We start from the raw sequence: 18,738 nt of genomic DNA on the forward strand, positions 1-18,738 counted from the left end.
GTAGGGACATCTTAATTATGTTACGAACTCAAACTCAAAATATCTTTTTTAATACAGTTGCTCAAAAAGTGGCATATTGCAGGGAGGTATAGCGTTCGGGATGTGGTCTATTATACACTCGTGCTTAATCTTTACCTTTTCCGCACTCGTGCGTTCTCTTTCCCTCTGTCTATTAAAAAAAAACAAAACACGAAGTTTATACAAAAAAAAATTCGTAAAAGTTTTTATGATTCATGAAAATATTTCTAAAAAGAAGCTACTAATTTGTTTCAATATCAGATTTAATGATTGGATTCAATTAGTTAGCTTAAATTTAATTTCATATGATAAGATATAAGACTTGGCTGTACATGTGTATATTTCACCTTTTTAGGTCTGGGTATCAGATTTCTGCATCTGTTTGTTGATTATTTGTTTATAGGCAAGTAGGTGATCAGCCTGTACCTACTGACTTTTTGAGTCTAAGGCAAGTGGCGAGTTCTTAGTAAATGTACATAGAAAGAAAGTACCTCGGTACAGAGCCAGAGATCGGTACTACGCCCTCAGGAATGAGTTGCTGAACCGACTGCCATCGCTGCTATGTTAAGGAAGGTCAGTCGATTAGTTATTATAGTTTTCTTACAATACTTAAGGAGATCGCTAATGATTTCCTTTTTTTAAAGCGTATCGAGAGTTACGCCGGCTTTTTCTCACGGCCTACACCCTCTTCTTTGCCGATAAGCAGGGATGCCTATAGGTTTAAATTTAATAACCTGGAATAAGTGATACGAATGTCTAATGTTCTATAGTAAACAAATATTTTTTTTAATGAGCGATAAAGCAATGAGGTTTGTGTTTCATGTATTTTTGTTTTATGTACATTCACGAGTTCAAATCTTGCGTCCAAAAGATATATTAGATATGAAAAATAAGATATAATCGACATTTGAAAAGCATTATTTTTACGACATTATTCTTTAGGTAGAGAAAACATGGTGTAAGTGTATCTGATAGTGAATGCCTCATTATGATGCCACATGATTAGCCCACTATAGCTGTACTGATAAACGCTTGTCGAGTTTTTAAACATTTAGAGAGATTTGCTTTCCAACCGGAATATTATATAAACGAAATTTCTCGAAACCAACTCCGTCAAATATGGTAATCTCATGAAAAGTATTATGGGGTAATGTTTGAAAGGGTACAAAAGAGGTCATTAGAACCTTATATACGAGAAGGTACAAGTTCTTTCCTTACCTTTACCCATAGACTTAGTATATACTGGCGTATAGACGAACTGGCAGCTTGTTAAAGCGTCACCAATTTTGATTTGTCAGTGTGTGCATTAGCTAGTGATGTACCTTTTACTTTGGAGGACTATCGATAACTTATTGAAGTTAGATGTTCGACCCTTGGAGAAAGTTATTCCATAGACTGTTTTTGTCCAGATTATAATTATGACATTATGTAAAAAAAATGCATTAATAAAAAAAACAACTTTTTTCATTGCTTCTTAATTTATTGACCTTTAAACAGAACAATCTTATTAAACTGGTTCCTTACAGTTTCCTTTCCTAAATTATTAAGTTTACATTTATACTTAAGTCGAATGTCAAAGTAAATTTCTATATCGTATTTCATTATTAAATACCTATGACCACTTAAAATATCTAGATAAAACTGTATTTATTCGCCTTTTTCTTTTATATTCGTCCGGGAAATGTTTGCTGCAAATGGTAGAGTTCTTCTTTGGATTCCAACCAACGCGCCCAATTAATCTCAACCATTTTCCTCTTAGTATAGTATCTAGAGGGAATCTGTTGGACAAATAATACAAAATTGGGCAAAATGGTTCAGATACGAGACGGTAAACGTAAGCAAGCATTTATTTTCATAAGTAACATTCAAGATAAAATATCGATAATTCTATCGATTAATTTGAGTCAATCCCTAGCGTACATGTAAAATTATCAACAAATGGACTTTCACATATACAAAATATTAAAGTAAACAAAAGCATTGGCATTATTTTATATTTTATATAGGATAAAAGACAAATTTTAACCAAAAATAAACGCGTCATGCCAGTGATGACGATTTGGGTATTTACCTATGAAATGTGCAATTTTCAGGATTATTTCTATTATTAACACCACAATCACTTACAGAACATGTAACAATTGTTGAATACAATTAGATTTACTGAAAATAAACCATGATGTACGCAAAAAATCCAAAATACTAAGGAGTTGTTTCTCCGCGTGCCAACTTGTGATGACCTGTCATTCAAAACCAGTCACAGTTTCATTGGATACGCTATCCTTTTCTATCTTGCCAAATTTCCGTAAGGGATTTTCTTCTCCCTCGCTCGCTTTGTTGGTCTATACGCCAGTATATACTAAGTCTATGCCTTTACCCAATGAATTACTGGGAGAGACGAAGAAAATTGATCGATAGCAAAAGATTTCTGTTAATATAAAATTAATTTAATTCTATCTATGTATATGTAATAGTGCTATAAATTTTTTTAATACATATTATATTAACTGGTAAGTAATAAATAAACTTGAGTTAATATGACTCGTGTGCGAAGGCGGAGGATATTAGCGCAATCTCAATTTATACTTATGGTATATTATATTATATATATCTCCCGTCACGATGTTTGTCCGCGATGGACTCCTAAACTACTAAACCGATTTTAAATTAAATTGGCACACCGTGAGCAGTCTGGTCCAACTTAAGAGATAGCATAGCTTACATCTTTAATTATTATAGTTGCAATTTCATTTTATTGCAAATTATTTGTCTAAAATTAATTGACTGTCACAATTATCTGTTAACTCGAAAATATTGTAACAGATGCCGATACATTTCGACTGGATTGAGTAAGTAATCAATAGATGGCACTGCTATGGTAAACCGACAAATGTGTCATATAAGCTACAATTCAATATCATGATTACCACGTGTTATTGAAGCTAAAGTTTAAATTAAATTTATTTTGTGACACGAAGGAGAAACGAAGTTCGCGGAGGCAGCTAGTATATTATATATATATATATACATATATGTGGAAGCAGCTGCCCTATAAAGTTTATATGAAACAATTGAACTTAGGGTCTATGAAGACTAATTCATAATAGACTGGCGTGCATTGGCGTGCGTTTGTCTATAGGTATAACAATACATTCGGGCGTCTATCGTTTGCAATAAAAAAAGGGGGGGTATCTAGTAGATGTACACGGAACTAAGATTGCGGTCCGTCAAATGACTTGCTCAAATAATGAATTTCTCTTAATGAAATGCAATTGTTCCGGAGCTCAACAGATTGATTTTAGGTGAAAGTAACAAAATGGAAAGGGCGGGATAAAATTCATTATGATGTTGTCGAGTGCGCATGCGGCTGTGTCTGCGCCGAAAACAGTGTATTATTGCGCAATTTACTTTCGCTTGTGTGATGTGAGAGTTTTATAATGTAAGTGAGCAATTAGTGTGTTTTAAGTGTTTTAAGTAAGTAAGGTTTGTATAGTATATAAATCTTTAAAATACTTGCAATTTAGAGATTTATTTGTTGCAATGATATTTTTTTCCAGGTCTAGAGAAGTGGGAAATGATAATGGTTTTATTTATATCAGCTGTAATTTATAAGAAGCAATGCCATTTTATGTAAACATTTCATGTTTAAGACTAATAAATGTCTTGCATGCGTTAAGAACTAATTATTTATAATATGCAAGAGGTAATAATTATAACAGCCATTGATTCAAACTTAACAAATGTTAAAAATACAATTTACATTTGTTATATACATTTTATTCTTGTTATCCTAATATCCTATTATATTCAGGATCGGATTCTTAACGGATAAAGGCTTCTTCCAGGTTTTTCCAAATACCCATGGCTTTCCTCTCAATTCGCTTCCAGCTAACGCTTCTACTTTCTTTTTAGAGGTGCATAGAAGATAAGCAAGATGGCAAATTTAGAATTTATACACGGATTATTACCCAAAAATAATATTGCTTTTTTGTTTTATAAAATTTTGTTTGAATAACGTGCGTCGTAAAATTATAACAGTATTTATTTAACTGTTTAAATTGAAACTGTAGTTAAAGATATCTAAAAACCTTCTTTCGTTAATTAAACAAGATTAATTAGATAGAGTATATAGTGAATATAAATACGGTGAATGACAAAGTTTATTTACAAAATTAATCATAGACAACACACCCAGAAACAAGGTTGTGATTAAAGATTAGATAGCCTATTGTTAATTGAAAATGTAAAATACATATATACAATATGAAAATTACATATCTTCGTTTATATATCTACTGTAGTGTGTATGTCACTGGACTACTCTTAAACGGCTGGACCGATTTGTATGAATTTCCCGGTAGATGGCGGCGCTGTCAGTATCTAGGCTATTTATCTATAAAGCAAATAAACAGCTGGTATATCTATAATCTTCTGTTTTGAGTTTATAATTAAGCTCCTAAACGACTGGATAGATTTTGATAAATTTTTTGTTTGTTCAAATGGAATCGAGAATGATTTACATTATTAGATTTATATTGTATGTAAGACAAGTGTGTGTATAGGACAATGTCTGTCGAATCCGCTAGTCTTCATATTATAATACTAACAATATTCGTCGTTCCTGCCTTTCGTGTAATACTAACGACATCATATTTTTTCGTTCCTTGTCGTGAATCAGATGCCTCTTGGTTCAATGAATAATAAATTATTAACAATAATATTTTGAAAACGACATGTGCAGATAAAAAAGCGTTTTAATTTTTTTTACATATGCTCTCTTATCTATGTAAAAGGAACAAATCGATTTTGTTTCAACTTAACAAAGAAACTCAAAAACAATTGTAGCGTTAAAAATGGCTATTAACTACGTTATAGCTAAGAATCCGTAGTGTTCAGAGGAGTTAGTTGTTCGGATTAATACCTGCAGCCTTTCATTACGGACGTCCAGGCAGAATACCTCGACGTACGTCGTTTCACAACTGAGCGGTTTATAAGGCAGTTTTTGCAGCACACCACTTCAATAAAAGAGCAATACTTATATGGCCGGCAAAGCAATTGCCTTCTGTGCAAAGTGAGTGTTCTTTAGCGTCGGTATCACTTTACATCAGGGTACATAAATAATTACCATTTATTTGGAAAATATATATTTATAAAGTTTTAAATAAATCTCTTATCTTTCTTAAAATTGTAATATATTTGCCTTTCAAAACATATATCTGACAGATTTTTAAAACAAAAGCCTTTAAAACACTGTTTTTCACCGCTGTTACGTTAAATTTTAGATGTTCTGGCGGACAGTATTACTTGGGGCCTTCGTGACGTCAGTGTCTGGTCATGGGCGGGTGCTACAGCCTCCCGGTAGAGCCTCCATGTGGCGTATGGGGTTCAGCAGCCCACCAGACTATGATGACGACGGCCTCAATTGTGGAGGCTTCGATAGACAATACAGGACAAATCGGGGAAAGTATGTATTCATATGTTTTCTTATTTTTCTTACAGTCCAAACAAAATGATAGTGATACAGACAACACTATATTTACAATGTATGAAGTAAGCTATGGTATAGCATTTTTTATTTAAAATGTAATTATATTATTTATTCAATTATTATATATATTTGCAGTATTTCATATCTTTGTTATTAATTATAAAATTATTAATTATAGAGGTAGGGTGGTAGGAATATTAATTAAATTGCAAATATCAAATTATTTATCATAATAATAAGAACAGTTAAGTTATTTATAATTGCAATCAATATGTCTGATCTAAATACTCTTAGCTATAAATGCCTTGTCTTGAAATATTACAAATTAAATACGTGATCCTTATGTAATTTATGCTACTACCTATAACTACCTAATATACATACTACTAACTACGACTTTTAGGCTATGTATAAGTTAGTAACATGAAGTCACATACACAATATATATTTTAGTATATAATAAGCGTAAACCAAATGTTAGCAATCCTCTCACAAAAAGCCAAGTTTTTCCCACACTCATAAATTGTAATATAACTTTCTCGTTTCTGATTAATAGGTCGACTACCCTTATATTCCTTATAGATGACATATATGTCAAATAAGAACACTTAATTTTTTTTTTTATATTAAAGCTTATTACCTACACACTACCACTAATTGTATGTTAAAGCTCATATTTCAAATGGCACCCAATTGTCAAACTTAGTGATTTTGACATATATTTGAACATAGGTTTACGCGTTTTAAACAATAGAGAGCTACATTTGTAGCATTTACATAATTCGACTTTCCAATCATGATCGAAAGAATACTACATCACTGCTGATAACTTTTATATTATAATTATGTTGCGTAAGTGATGAAAATCGAATCAGTGCAACAGTTCAAGCGGTTACTCGACGATCTAAATCGATGTTTCGCTGTGGTGAGGTGGAGATGAAATCTTGGTGAACGATAATAATAATATGAAAAATAATATTGTCTTTTATTAACATAGCTTTTACACATCGATCGAATCGATGCCATTCAACATCTTTTGTCTTAAGTCACTGTGACCACGCACGCTGTAAAGCACGCGAAACGTCGGATAAATTTAAAATTATGTTAAATAATTATAAGTGTTTCCATTTCTAAATGTTTGAACCTTTTTGTATATATTATGTAATCCATCTTTGGCAATATCTATATTATAATTGTTTTTGTTATATATAAATTAGTTATTACGAAATAAATAAGTCAGCTAATTTACAGCTAAATATTATTTATGATTCTTTCCCCATTTTTGCGGCATAATATTCAACTTTAACTTACATTACAGATGCGGAGTCTGTGGCGACGCATACGACATGCGTCCCCCTCGCACCCACGAATTAGGGGGCACATATGGTAGAGGTACCGTCGTTGGCACATATAGATCTGGCCAAATCTTGGAAGTCACAGTCGAAATCACCGCCTTCCACAAGGGCTATTGGTACTTCAAAATCTGTCCAGATCCCAAAAGGGAGACCCAGAGATGCTTCGACAAGTACCCCTTACATCTGGAAGATGGTGGGGTACGCTACTACCCACCCAAGGGGGGAACCCATAGAACGCGTTATCGGCTACCTAACGGGCTTTCGTGTGACCACTGCGTTTTACAATGGCGATATGTAGCTGGTAATAACTGGGGACGATGTGATAATGGAACCGAAGGTGTTGGGTGTGGAAATCAAGAGACCTTTGGAGCCTGTTCTGATATATCCATTGCTCCGTTTAGATATGCTGATCCGGAGAGTATACCGTTGGATATTAAATCTGCAGAAGGTAAGACATTTGTCATATTTAATTAGCTGAAATTTACTTTACAGTTGGTTCTACGGGAATAAATCTGTCTAATAGCCTAGACAAATAATAATTTATGATAAACGAACTTGTTATCATTATCTGAACCATATTATCTTAGGTAACGGTCTATATTTAATTCGATTAAATGCAGTAAAACAATAGTATCAAAACTTGATAACCTGTAATTGGCCATTTTGTCATGGTACATTTTCTGTATTTGTCTTCAATAATAGTCAGGGTCGGATCTACTCAAGGACTTTTCGAACTGCGCCCCAAGGCACCGTGGATACAAAAAGCCTGCAGTCCTCACTGAAAACCGCCATCGATATTTTGAATTAAAAAAAATTATCTGAATCTCTGAGATCAATCAACCCATATGCGTTGCGCGTCTGTTGGAACGAGAATTCCCCGTTTCTTTTTTTCGGTCGGTGTATTCTTTGCGTCTATTCCTGTATATTTATATTTATGTATATTCCTCGTTTATGTATATTCCCCGTTATGTATATTCCCCGTAATAGTCCAGAGCCTCATAAATTCACGATACGCCCTTGATAATAGTTCAGTTTAAGTAAACCTTCAGACACATTATACATTAACCACAGAACGGTACCAATGACCTTACTTACTAGGGTGCGCATTTGATATTCGCTCGAACAGTGAAGGAAAACATGGTGAGGAAACCGGCTAAGACCCAAAACGTCGACGGCGTTGTCAGGCACAGAAGACTGCTCACCTGCCTATTAGATTAACGAACGATCATAACACAGATAAAATCATGCCAAGTCCTATAAAGGTTCTAGTTACACTGATTTTTTTTCAATCATTATAAAAAAATATATTATATATCTCTTTGTATAAAACGACGATTTGACGTTAATAAAAAGAGACGCTAAAAAGTAACTTTTTACACAAATCTGTTTAAATCGACAAATGTGTTATGAACGTCGCAATGACTACAAATTTCTCTATTCTAGTTCCTGAGCATGTTCAAATGCCTATCGGTCAATATTGATGCTTGCAACTTTCATTAGAAACGCGTGTAATAGTATATTTCATTACAAGTGCGGAAAGCCTGTCATTGCAACGAGTTCCGACGAATGTCTACCCGAGCCGAGGCGCAGCCGAAGGTGAGGGTTGACAGTCGGGACAAGTTGCAATGACGGTTCCGCACGTGTACTGAACGACTATTTTTAATACAGTTGCGAAAAAAGTATGCAATTTAATTAAACTATTTGCTTTTTTTCTATTCTCTCTACGGAATAAATTCGTTGCACGTAGATATGTAGCGACTTATATGTTTCCGGTAAATTGTTCTCCGAAGCATTTTATGCAATTATACTGCGTTCGGGTGGTATTCATTCAAATAAAATATCGTCTAAATTACTCATTTTGTGCAACAAATAACTCAACTCGAAAGAACATTTTTGGAAAATGGCGCCAACCGCAAAGAATATGAGCAAAGCTTGTTTTTTCTTTTCTTCTACCATTCTGGGTAGGCAAAGGGAACTTGGCCCATACAGCCAATTCTTCAGTAGACTATTTTTATTAAAAGAAAACCAAATCTAACTCATTGAGTCCAATCATTAAATCTGATATTGAAACAAATAGTAGCTTCTTTTTAAAATATTTGCATGAATCATAAAAACTTCTGTGATTTTTTTTAGTAAAAACTTCATGGTTAGTTTTTTCTTTTTAATATTTTTTTTATTGATATGAAATATAATAAACCTAACCTAACTTATTGAATCCAATTATTAGTAAACTTTTTAAAAATACGTATTTGCATATATTATAAAATTATTTTTAATATTTTTTTAATTGATATGAAATGAAAAGAAACCTAATCGAGCTTATTGAATCCAATTATTATAATATTTAGAAATCATATATCATAAAAACTTCTATGAATCTTTTTAATAAAACCTTCGTGGTTGGTTTTTTCTTTTTAATACACATTGTTTTGACAGTTGGCAAAGAAAACGCACGAGTGCGGGAATGGCAAAGAAAAAGCACGAGTGTGTAATAGCCCACTTTCCGAACGCTGTACCTCCCTGCAATATGCCACTTTTTGAGCAACTGTATTAAAAAATATTTATAGCGAGAAAGTAATTTTGCATATCAGGTGATTCGTCTTTATCTAATACCTAATATGAGACTCCAGGATGGACCAGTTATGGGACGGAATTAACTTTGTTGCACCTCTTAAGAGGCACCTACTGAAAGATCTTGACCGACATCACTCTTTATTCATGTATACCCTGACCCCCCCCCCCCCCCACTCTTGGTAATTCTGCAGACAGTGCTACCGCTGCTCATGAACACTCACATGATCTTCCAAGAATCTAACGCTGGCTTTTATCTCGTCGTACAAATCGTACACTCTTTTCTTGGAGCACCCTAAGTCATATTGATTCGGAAATCATCATGTCATAATGCATTTAAAAATATAATCCTCTCCCCTTGAATACCCGGCAGAGGTCTATTATTACTAGCTAGGTGATAAAGAGAGCAGAGCGTAAATATGTTTTGAAAACGTCGTGGTGATGCAGTCTCCCATAGCCGTGTTGGATCCCATAGTAGATAACGAACGGTTGAATCGGTAGGTGGCACTACTAAATGTCTTGAAACATATCGAATGACGCGTGTAAGTTCATATAATCTCCTAATAAAGCCATAATTTTAATCTTTACTGTCTTATAAATTTTATATGCATACTATATATGCCTTTGATTGCTGCCTTCGCCAGTTATTCACGAAATAAAGATAATAAATATACCAAGAATTAACCTTTCAAAACAGATTTTATTTTTAATTTATTTGTATAATCGGTATTAAGAAAATTATATTGACGCATATTTAGGAAGCTTATTTATTTAGCGATAGTTACATTTAGCATATTATTATATTTCGCGGGAAAATAGATCATAATCTTAAAAACCATAGATTATATTTGTTGTCTATAAAAAAGAACTGTTAAAGTAGTTTCTCATACGCTTTGAGCTATGGCAAGGGGCAATGGGGTGGGGGGGAGGTTTGCGTCAGTATCATACCTTGGGACAGTGGGCTTATTTTACTTCATAAATGTACGTATGGAGCCCACTGTGCTAAACCATAAATAAACATTAATTAATAGTAATTAAATATTTTATAATACGTTTTTTTTTATTTCATAGGCCTCTTCAAGTTGCTTCAAAAAGCAAATGTGGCGCCATATACCACAAAGCCTAAGAAAAAACCCAACAAGAAGAAAAAGCATAGACAACCTAGAAAAAAGAGTAAGAGGAAAAGGAAAAAGGTAAGAACATGTAGTGTAGTGTATAGTGTTAAATAGACACTCACATTGCCGAAAGACTTGCAAGTGCGTAGGCGGCCTTTTAAGAATTGGTACGCTCTATTCTTGAAAGACCCTTAGTCGAATTGGTTCGAAAATACTTCAGTGGGCAGTCTAAGAAACACTCATTTATTTTTAATTTATGTGACATTCATCATGTTTTAATTATGATAATCAAGAAATTTTGTTTTTTCAGGCGAAGTCTATGAGTTCTTGGTTCTCGAACTGGATTTAAGGGTTAACAGAGGAAAAAAGTCTAGATATAATTTATCAATATTGAAATAAATACCAAAGTTTAAAATATTTTTATTGCGTTTTACTGCACTTGTAAACCTGTTTATTGAATATTGTTGCAATAAGCTACTAACTTAATATTTCTTGTTGAGAATATACAAACGTTATGATATAAAATAATCGATTAAAATACGAGGCCCAAGACCAAACGCGATGGAGACTCGCTGTGGACGCCCTCTGCCCCACCTAGGGGTTATAGGACATGAGAAGATGATATGGTAACGAACCGAATACTCTCGTTAAAACAATTCATAGAAGTGAATGATTGAACTATCAAAGCGTATTGATCTATTATAATACCCTTGGTTGAACATAGGTGTTTTTTTTCCAATATACTAACAGTGCCTAGATTCTACTACTTCAATATCTTTATTTGTTCGCGGAGTATTGAGAATAGATACTGTCGATTTTATGAATAATAATAAATCATGTGATTAAACAACTAAATCCTATTTAGCCTATATGTAAGTTTAACAAAAAGACAAATTTTTTGGGTAACGCTGGTGCAAAGTCGGTAAAATGTAGGATTCAATGGATCATTTATTATTTTTGAAAATAATTAAAACTACTACATTCAGTTATGAGACACGATTTTCTAATGTGTTGGACATAATGCCAAAGTGAGTTTTGAAGGATTTATGACAATGATAGCCTGAATTATTATACAAAGGATGGCTGGTAGCGACAGAATCCTTGTAAGCAGGCCTATTGTAATAACTAATCTAACTGCAGACTAACTACAGACAACTAATTTTTAAATTAAATATATTGTTGTTATAGTTTTGTTTTATTATCCTTTAATATTTAAACTACTTATCTAATTATATGGAGTGAATAAAACACTATCAACACTACAAGGTAGACTATGAAATTAATTATAAAGCAATATGTCTGAATGTAGCAAAATAAATAAGGCGTTTCCCGCCATTTTACAAACTTTTTTTAATTTGGCAGTTATTATTTCTTGACAGCCAGTTTTCATGCAATTTTTATAATCGATCTCTTTGGTGATTTTATAATTGCTTAACATTGCTACTTTTCATTGTCGGTTAGTGGAATCGATATATTTTAATCCAGAAAATGTTATTCATTGAATACTTTTACACACTTTCAGGTTATTTTTTTTTCTTCTTTTTCTAAGCTACATATTGAATTGACGACATTCAGGAAATAAATTTCCCTAACGATAATTAAGATTATCATAGAGCAATAGAAATTAGAAATGCTAAGCCGATGCGGCTACATGAAACACCTTGTCCCTTATCAGAATTTACTTTATCTATAACCTAATCGTATAAATAATGTAAAAGTCATATTTTTGTTTAATAGAAATCTAATTATGGTGGTGATTGTATTTAAGGTGAGTTTTAAAGGTGATTTTACGCATTTGAAGCTAATTTTATTGAATGTTAGAAACAGTCGCCATTTTGTATTCAAGACGAAATTTATATGTCACATTCTAATTAGCAAACATTATTTGTTGAATAAGAGTTAATATTCAGAACGGAAAGCTAATTATGACTTCCGTATGTCAACGTACTGGATTGATATATCAGATAGTAATAAATGTCAGGATTAGGTTTAAAAAATAATTTTAAAAAATCCCGAATAAAAAAACATGTTTTGTTGTCTTTCGATCAGATGCTGTGGCATCTTTTAGCTCTGTCCACATTCGTGGTGACGGTCTATGGTCATGGAAGAGTCCTGCAACCCCCAGGCAGGGCAACTATGTGGAGAATGAGATTTAAAACCCCAGCTAATTATGATGATACAGGCGTGAACTGCGGTGGTTTTGATAGACAGTATTCGATCAATGGTGGAAAGTAAGTTTAGTATAAATTATAATAGTAAGTTGTACGTCTGACGGCGTTTGTCTACCTAAAGCCCCACAAATGTTATTGTACTATATTTAATTTTATTTACCCGTTACGGTTGCCTGAAAGAGAACACTCAAAAGCGGAAAACCTTTCTGCTTGGCACAGCTTGAATAGTTATTTTTTTATAGTTTATGGCACAAATAGTTTTAATTACACGGGATTCGTAAGGCAATGAAGTGTCAAACAGATACAATTGCAACAACTTCAGACTTCCATATTTGTTTATGAGTAGCATTGATAGTGCAGTTTAAATATTACGTGTTTGTTGTTTTTATTGAAATAGATAATACATCATCAATGATTCATGATGAATTTTGTCATAAGTTTTCAGAAGAGTGAGTGATCAGAATTATTAATACTATTTACAATGAGGATAACGGTATACGCCCTTTTAATAAATATTAAATTTCGTTTGGCAAAACTCGGCTTAAAAATAACGCGATCTGCGATTTTACGATCACGGTTATTTTAAAATCATACTGATCATTAAGTAAACGAATAAATGATTTGTTTTTTGTCGCAAATTATTTTTTTTACTGTAGCAACCATTATTTACATAATATATAAATCCGTAACCATTATAAACATGTTACTAGCTTTAATTAATTATTAAAGTAAAATATTTACTAGCTTTTATAAATTTAGCATAATAAGACCGAGGTTGTATAATTAAATTAAAATATTTTCGTTGAATTTGAATGAACGATGAGATGAATTTTTTTGACATTGACAAACGCAGTCTGTCGTCATTATATACTAACAAGCTGCCCCCGCGAACATCGTTTCTTCTTCGTTTCACAAAATAAATTGAATTTATACTTTAGCCTCAATAACACGTGGTAATCATGATGTTGAATTCAAACTCAAACTCAAAACTTCCAGTCGAAAAGTATCGACATCTGTTAGAATTTTTTGGAGTTAACAGATAATTGTGACTGTCAATTAATAATAGACAAATAATTTGCACAAAGCCCCACAAATGTTATTGTACTATATTTAATTTTATTTACCCGTTACGGTTGCCTGAAAGAGAACACTCAAAAGCGGAAAACCTTTCTGCTTGGCACAGCTTGAATAGTTATTTTTTTATAGTTTATGGCACAAATAGTTTTAATTACACGGGATTCGTAAGGCAATGAAGTGTCAAACAGATACAATTGCAACAACTTCAGACTTCCATATTTGTTTATGAGTAGCATTGATAGTGCAGTTTAAATATTACGTGTTTGTTGTTTTTATTGAAATAGATAATACATCATCAATGATTCATGATGAATTTTGTCATAAGTTTTCAGAAGAGTGAGTGATCAGAATTATTAATACTATTTACAATGAGGATAACGGTATACGCCCTTTTAATAAATATTAAATTTCGTTTGGCAAAACTCGGCTTAAAAATAACGCGATCTGCGATTTTACGATCACGGTTATTTTAAAATCATACTGATCATTAAGTAAACGAATAAATGATTTGTTTTTTGTCGCAAATTATTTTTTTTACTGTAGCAACCATTATTTACATAATATATAAATCCGTAACCATTATAAACATGTTACTAGCTTTAATTAATTATTAAAGTAAAATATTTACTAGCTTTTATAAATTTAGCATAATAAGACCGAGGTTGTATAATTAAATTAAAATATTTTCGTTGAATTTGAATGAACGATGAGATGAATTTTTTTGACATTGACAAACGCAGTCTGTCGTCATTATATACTAACAAGCTGCCCCCGCGAACATCGTTTCTTCTTCGTTTCACAAAATAAATTGAATTTATACTTTAGCCTCAATAACACGTGGTAATCATGATGTTGAATTCAAACTCAAACTCAAAACTTCCAGTCGAAAAGTATCGACATCTGTTAGAATTTTTTGGAGTTAACAGATAATTGTGACTGTCAATTAATAATAGACAAATAATTTGCAATAAAATAAAATTGCAACTATAATTAAAGATCTAACTTAAGAGCTATCCTATCTCTTAAGTTGGACCAGACTGCTCACGGTGTGCCAATTTAATTTAAAATCGGTTAAGTAGTTTAGGAATCCATCGCGAACAAACATCGTGACAGGAAATATTAAGATAATACTGGAAACTCACGCTAAAACACGCAAAGAAACTCATAATGAATCATTGATAATGTACTTATATTATTTCTTTCAATAAAGTAAATACATACAACTACATAATATTTAACCTGTACTAGCGAGAATGAAAGGGATGAAATTGTTGCAAATGATATTTTAAATTCTCTATACTACAGATGCGGAATCTGCGGCGACGCCTACGACATGGATCTACCACGACCTCATGAAAACGGCGGAACGTACGGCCAAGGTGTAATCGTCGGCAAATACGAATCAGGACAAATAATCGAAACAATTGTAGAGATTACCGCATACCACAAAGGCTACTGGTACTTCAAACTGTGCCCGAATCCAGAACTGGAGTCCCAACAGGAATGTTTCGATCAATATCCTCTGGAGTTAGAGGATGGTGGTCTGTTTTATTACCCCCCAAAAGGTGGAACCTATACTGCGAGATACAGACTCCCTGATGGGGTATCTTGTGCTCACTGTACTCTACAATGGAGATATGTGGCGGGGAACAATTGGGGAGTGTTCAGTAATGGTACTCAGTGTATTGGCTGTGGGAATCAGGAGACATTTGGAGCTTGTTCCGATATAAGTATTGCGCCATTGAAATATATAGTCCCTGAGGGTGGGCCTTTGGAAGTAGATGTGGCGAGTCATGATAATTAAGCATATAAGAGATGATGTCAGACCTTAATAGACTTAAGTAAGGTGTTTGCTAGTTTTAGGAAAATGTTCCCAATTTTCAAATATTGGTGTCATTCTTGGAAATGTAACTAGGTTATTAATCTACACAGCAAATAAACTGTGTTCATAATTCAACTCCAAAACGGCTGAACAGTTTTTGATGAAATTATTTTGTATGTTCAATTGGAGTCGAGAATGAGTTACTAGTACTTAGTTTTTTGTATGTAATATGTGTGTACAGGGCAACGTCTATCGGATCCGCTAATAGAATATAAATGTCTAATATAATAAATTGTGCCAAAAATTGACCGAGTTTTTAATTAATATTTAATCTCCTTTAAAGAGGGTAATCGAATATTAATAGTTTTATTTTTTACACAAACCTGTGTATCTACGTATTATAGTTTTAAATTTTAGGGTGTGAACATTGTTTAAATATTGCAAAAATATATTAAACAACCATTTTAAATTGCTTTATTTTTTGTGTAGGCGTCAATTTAGTGTAAGGATGAGAAAGGTAAGATATTTGAAGAATTTAAATTAATTATAACCAATGTAATCGTTTATCGTTACATAATAATCTTTTTCAAAATGAGAACTTGGTTGATGATCATAAAAAGACATAAAAAGGTAAGTTTTCCCCAAATTTCGTGAAAATTTTTATTTTTTTGTAAAAGATCAAAATAAAAAACCAAAAACTTGGTTTTTTTAACTTTTCCGTTCCGCTTGCTTATATATATATGCTTGTTCCGTTCATGTTTTTTTTTATAATGATCAGCGTCCTGTCCCTGATCCCACGGTCTTTCTGGGTCTAAGATGTTCCGGTTTTTCTCACGATGTTTTTTTTACCGTTTACCTTTTATGTGAGAGTTAGTTAAATGTGCCAGGGTTCGAATCTACGACCTCAGCGTTGAAAGTCCCACGTTGAGGACAACACTGCTCATAAATATCAAAAAACAAACTCAAGTTTGATATTTTGTATTTGTTAAGAAAGAAGAGAAACATTTGTTCATGAGAAAGAAGGATCGCTTATATCGTACTTTCGTTGGTAAATTTGTCCTTAGATGTTGTGGCAACTAACAGTTGCTGCCTTAGTGGTATCTGTGTGTGGCCATGCCAGGGTCTGGTCACCACCAGGAAGGGCAACGGCTTGGCGGCTGGGTTTTAAAACACCACCTGATTATGATGATACAGGCCTTAATTGCGGCGGTTTTAACCGACAACATGATAAGAACAAGGGAAGGTATGTTTTAGACGAATTATACATTTGTATATTGAAGTACTAAACTACTCCTTTAGAAATTAACATATTAAGTGGTCTTTTCTCGGATCCGAGTAGAGTGGGGTGCTATGCTGTACTGCTATGCAGCGGTGCCGCACACTCGGATCCGTGCGAGCGTCCCGTTCATTTTTCAAACCATTGCCATGCCTTGCTCTCGGATCCGAGTATTCGGTACCCAATGTGCTGTATGCCAACCACTCGGATATACATTAATACATATTTTTAAACATTCATTTCCAGTTATTACTTTGTATCCCTTGTTTAAGCATTCAATGTGTTAAATAATGGGGTATTACGTAAAAGGGTGATGTCTTTAAGCTTCTATTTTTGACAAAATAACTAAGACAGCAATAAAACAGTAATAGATGACCCTGCAGGTACATCCAACACCTAGTTTTGTCGGCATTTGAGGAAGAAGTAACCTCTCTTATAAAGCGTCCAAAAAACTGACTCCGCCATACTCTTCCTAAATCGATCTTTTTGGTTAGAAGATTTCATGTTCATAGATGCGGTATCTGTGGTGACGCATACGACCTACCCTCACCGCGACCACACGAACTCGGCGGGAAATATGGACAAGGCACCATCGTTGCTAACTTCACATCAAAACAGATAATCAATGTCAGCATCGAAATGACTGCTTTTCACCAGGGTTATTGGTACCTTAATCTGTGCCCGGACGCCGAAAGCCAAGAGTGCTTTGACAAATACCCGCTTGAGTTAAAAAATGGCGGGTTTTACTTCTTTCCACACCGGGATGGAAATTATACGGTGCAGTATCGTTTGCCTAAAATATCTTGCGAACATTGTGTCCTACAGTGGCGATATGTAGCTGGAAATAATTGGGGGCATTGCAGCGATGGGACAGAGGGTATGGGGTGTGGAACACAAGAGACGTTTGGGTCGTGTTCGGATATTAGAATTATGGCAGATCAACAGAAAAGGTTTAAATTTCCTAGAAAAACCCTTGGTGTGTTTACTTCCAAACCGCATCACTACAACTAATCATATTTTTATAAGGACTGCCCGCCCCTATACTAGTCTAGCGTACCATGTATCTTTATTTTCGTTCTGTGCATAAATACAAAAAAAAACCACCCATCTTTTGACAAGTTTGTTGTGACAGATAAGTGCTTATATATTATATAAATTTCCATAACTAGCGAGCTCAAAGAAGTTGGTGAAGAAGATTTGGCGGAAAATGCTCAAGATAGAGAATATATTATATAAATAAAATATTTGGAAATAAAATAAGAATTTTACCTATAAAATTTAGTGTGAATTAATGTTAAAGATGTGTTAATGTTTCAATGAAAAGGAAATTATTGTTATAAATATCTATTAGGCCTATATAAAGATCGCAGAATCAATTCCTTATTAAACAAGTATATTCATAAATTATTTAGAATCTTTCTGCAAGGCAAATATATTAATTTTGGAATATATGGACATTCCTACTAATCGGCAAAAAAGACGGTAAAAACTTTCGGTACTCTTTTAAAATAGCAAATCATCAAACATTTATTTAAAAAAAATATTGCAAATTAATTAGCCTGTACTAGTCCCAGGCCCTGTAATATTATATAGATAGTTATTAAATGTAAGATTTAATAACTAGTCTTGCTATTCAATAGATCAAATAAATAAATAAATAAAATATAAGATGACATTTGCATGCCTATTCATATGTGGCGGATTTTTGTAATTTAATACCTATAAATAATAATAGTTAATACCTTTCTTAAATTTATTAATAGGCAGAGATTACAGATATAGAAAGTTTATTAGTTTACAGCTCGGGATTGAACCTACGACCTCAAGTATCAGTCACACATTGAA

General features: G+C 33.2%; 3 protein-coding genes across 9 annotated transcripts; all 3 read left to right on the forward strand.

Moving 5' to 3' along the window:
* Positions 1–3,301: 3,301 nt before the first annotated feature.
* Positions 3,302–10,964, forward strand: LOC110993916. 7 transcript variants are annotated; one of them, XM_045632971.1, is made up of 6 exons: positions 3,350–3,457; positions 3,576–3,721; positions 5,301–5,482; positions 6,825–7,309; positions 10,504–10,625; positions 10,858–10,964. In XM_045632971.1, the coding sequence occupies exons 2-6, from the start codon at positions 3,713–3,715 to the stop codon at positions 10,894–10,896; spliced, it is 837 nt and encodes a 278-aa protein (XP_045488927.1). In that variant the 5' UTR covers positions 3,350–3,457; positions 3,576–3,712; the 3' UTR covers positions 10,897–10,964. The 7 variants fall into 7 exon arrangements, with proteins under 7 accessions (XP_022116025.2, XP_045488927.1, XP_022116026.2 ...); XM_045632969.1 differs by having other exon boundaries at positions 3,354–3,501; XM_045632970.1 differs by having other exon boundaries at positions 3,355–3,492.
* A 1,249-nt stretch (positions 10,965–12,213) lies between these two features.
* Positions 12,214–15,925, forward strand: LOC110993900. Its single transcript, XM_022260302.2, has 3 exons — positions 12,214–12,315; positions 12,597–12,778; positions 15,101–15,925. Exons 1-3 carry the CDS (start codon positions 12,295–12,297, stop codon positions 15,597–15,599), a joined length of 702 nt encoding a protein of 233 aa, XP_022115994.2. The 5' UTR covers positions 12,214–12,294; the 3' UTR covers positions 15,600–15,925.
* A 461-nt stretch (positions 15,926–16,386) lies between these two features.
* LOC110993889 lies at positions 16,387–18,092 on the forward strand. Its single transcript, XM_045632945.1, has 2 exons — positions 16,387–16,860; positions 17,406–18,092. The coding sequence occupies exons 1-2, from the start codon at positions 16,682–16,684 to the stop codon at positions 17,902–17,904; spliced, it is 678 nt and encodes a 225-aa protein (XP_045488901.1). The 5' UTR covers positions 16,387–16,681; the 3' UTR covers positions 17,905–18,092.
* The last annotated feature ends 646 nt before the right edge of the window (positions 18,093–18,738 follow it).

The sequence above is a fragment of the Pieris rapae genome, chromosome 21 (genome assembly GCF_905147795.1).
Source record: "Pieris rapae chromosome 21, ilPieRapa1.1, whole genome shotgun sequence".
Taxonomy (NCBI): Eukaryota; Metazoa; Arthropoda; class Insecta; order Lepidoptera; family Pieridae; genus Pieris; species Pieris rapae.